Source organism: Catharus ustulatus, chromosome 8 (assembly GCF_009819885.2).
Source record: "Catharus ustulatus isolate bCatUst1 chromosome 8, bCatUst1.pri.v2, whole genome shotgun sequence".
Lineage (NCBI taxonomy): Eukaryota > Metazoa > Chordata > Aves > Passeriformes > Turdidae > Catharus > Catharus ustulatus.
Genome location: NC_046228.1, coordinates 1,297,501 through 1,300,000, shown reverse-complemented (window position 1 = coordinate 1,300,000; position 2,500 = coordinate 1,297,501). Strand labels below are relative to the sequence as shown.

The 2,500-nt window shown below is 40.2% G+C and overlaps 1 protein-coding gene across 9 annotated transcripts in view; it reads right to left on the bottom strand.

The window, feature by feature from the left end:
* The window catches only part of EBF3 (EBF transcription factor 3), a 121,881-nt gene that overhangs the window by 16,895 nt on the left and 102,486 nt on the right, over window positions 1–2,500 (bottom strand). For all 9 annotated transcript variants that reach the window (XM_033066414.2, XM_033066406.2, XM_033066410.2 and 6 more), the window contains exon 11: window positions 603–691. In XM_033066414.2, coding sequence (XP_032922305.1) covers window positions 603–691 — 89 coding nt within the window. The remainder of the gene's footprint in view (window positions 1–602; window positions 692–2,500) is intronic.

Genomic DNA, 2,500 nt, shown 5'->3' with positions numbered 1-2,500 from the left:
GTGTCATGTGCATAAACAACACAGGCAGCTTTTGTCTTTGTTGAATTTAAATGAAAAGTCCCTCTAGATATTAATATGTGGACTTCATTTGTTAGCCTGCTAAGTCAGGGACTTATAACAAAAGCTTTGTAAACAAAAGATTAAACTGAATCGAGCTTTAGAAAATGAAAGGAAAACAAGAGTCAAATAATCACAGATCAGAGTGGGGCTGCTTAGATTGAAATCACTACAAGCTACTGGAGTGGAAAATGTTTAATTGAACTATTTCATTACGCAGGAAGTTTATGTCCCTCTTGTAGAATCCAAAATATTTGTATCAGAAAATCCATTCTCCTTCTTTAAAATACTCTCCTGCAAGTATCAGGTGCGATCTTAAAAACTGTCGATTAACTTAATGGCAAAGAATTAATGTGGAAAAGGGGTCACATGTAAGAGTACAGGTTGGGTTTTTTTGCAGTTTGATGTACCTACCCAAGAAGTTGCTCAGCCGGAGTTCGTGCGCGGCGTTATTTTACAGGTGATAAGCAGCCTAAGGCATCGCTTAACAACACGTATTTAATTAGAAAAAAAAATAAACAGATGCTTTCTGACTCTTCACTAACCTTTGGTAACCTTTCGGGATCACCTGGATGTCGCGGAATAACTTTCTGCAACCTCTGGAAGCCGTAATCTATGGTGGGTTCGTTAAGCGCTGGAACATAAACAGACGAGGCCATTTAAGGAGAGGGGTTTCATAAAATACACATCCCAACAACTGCTCCTGAGCACAAATTTACACCCCATGCGCAATTTTCCTCTCAGACCTTATCCCAGCCACAAACCTCATTTTACAACCTGTCCTGGGGAAGAGATTTTTATTTTTTTTCCCCCCTTCACAAAGCAATGATTACTTCTACTTATAATTAGGCTGGAAAATAGTCAAAGGGTTATCCAATATATTGTGAAAATGATAGCACAGTAACAAAGTTACAGGTCTTGAGGCCATATATAGCAATCACTACAGTCATGATATGATGTCTGCATCACGGGCTGCTTTCTATACTGGCTGTGGATTTATGGGAAACTGGCAATTATGACATATGTCCAGCTATTGCTAGCTTCAGATTTATCCCTGTGGTCCTTTTTTGTCTAGCATATTGCCTGAGCACAAACCAGGCAGGAGGAGCACTTAATCTTGCAAAGCTTTAATAATCTGTGAATGGCTGACTACAAACTGATGTAGAGCACTATCATTCTACAGCTGCAATCCACTAGCCTCATGAAATTGCAGGCCACAAATAGTAATTAATCTTTTTATCCCTCAAATTGTAATTTTGACTATGAACTGTGCTTGGTCATAAATCAGCAGCACATGCTGCTGTGTACAGTGCATGAATCATGATCCTGACTCAGTTAGACTGCACACATTGTGTTTAACAAGCTTTATAAGGAGTCATAGGGCTTTATTATAGCTCTGCCTGACTCAAACAAAAACTGAGCCTGGAGGCCCAGTGACTAGAGTTAAGATGAAAATACTTATTAGAGTATATTACTCCTTGATGTAGATATCGTTTTCAGCAGACTAACTCCACGGTGCATGGCGCTACATAAATCAATGGGTTTTCTGAGACTAATAAGAACTGCCTCCATCTATTCATTACTCAGCCCGCAATTTAGGCCATCACTCATTAGTCAGCATGTAATTTGATGATTAACACCGTACAACTCAGCAGGTTCGCCGAGCGCGGGCCGACACAAAGGCTACAACTTACTCGGGGAGGGGGAAACGCCACCCCAAATAATTGGCCAACATTATTATCAAGTGCTGCCATTATTTGTGTAAACACGGGCGGCACATCCCGTGATCAATGCGGGGAGGCTCACACGCATGCACTCAATAACACGACAGAAAGTTGAAGACTGCAATATGATTTGACATTCCATCATGCATCCCGGAGACAAAGGTCCACATAGGAATGTGAAGTAAGACATTTTCTTGTTAATAAAGCATTGATCCGACGTATTGATTTTACATGACATGGCTTTTGCTGGGATTTTGCCCTCCTTTTTCTTTGCAAATAGTAAAGCTCTTCAAAATGCCTTGGCGTATGTGACATGGCAAAATTTCTAACTCTCTGTGATGTAAATTCTATATGTGTAAAACCACTTCATAATCAGACCATTAATCATCAGAAGCTGTCAGCATTGACTTTGGGGACAATTTGTCATGTCTTTGCCTGGGCCCATACAAGTGTGTCAAGCAAAAGCCTGGTGTGTGGGGACAGATGAGCCGCCGGTATAGCCTCACAAAATGACTTGCTTAAAAAAGGATTAAATAAAGTATTACATTTCTTGATTAGAGAACAAAAAAGTGGCACTCGGTGCATTTGTAACATGTCAAGGTTTCTCCTATTTTCCAGCTAATCGCCATGACTGTTTGACTTAATGAATCTGGTCTGATGAAAGGTGATCAGAAAAGATAGATGGCCAACTCCTATTGATTTCATGCAAATGCAGCTGA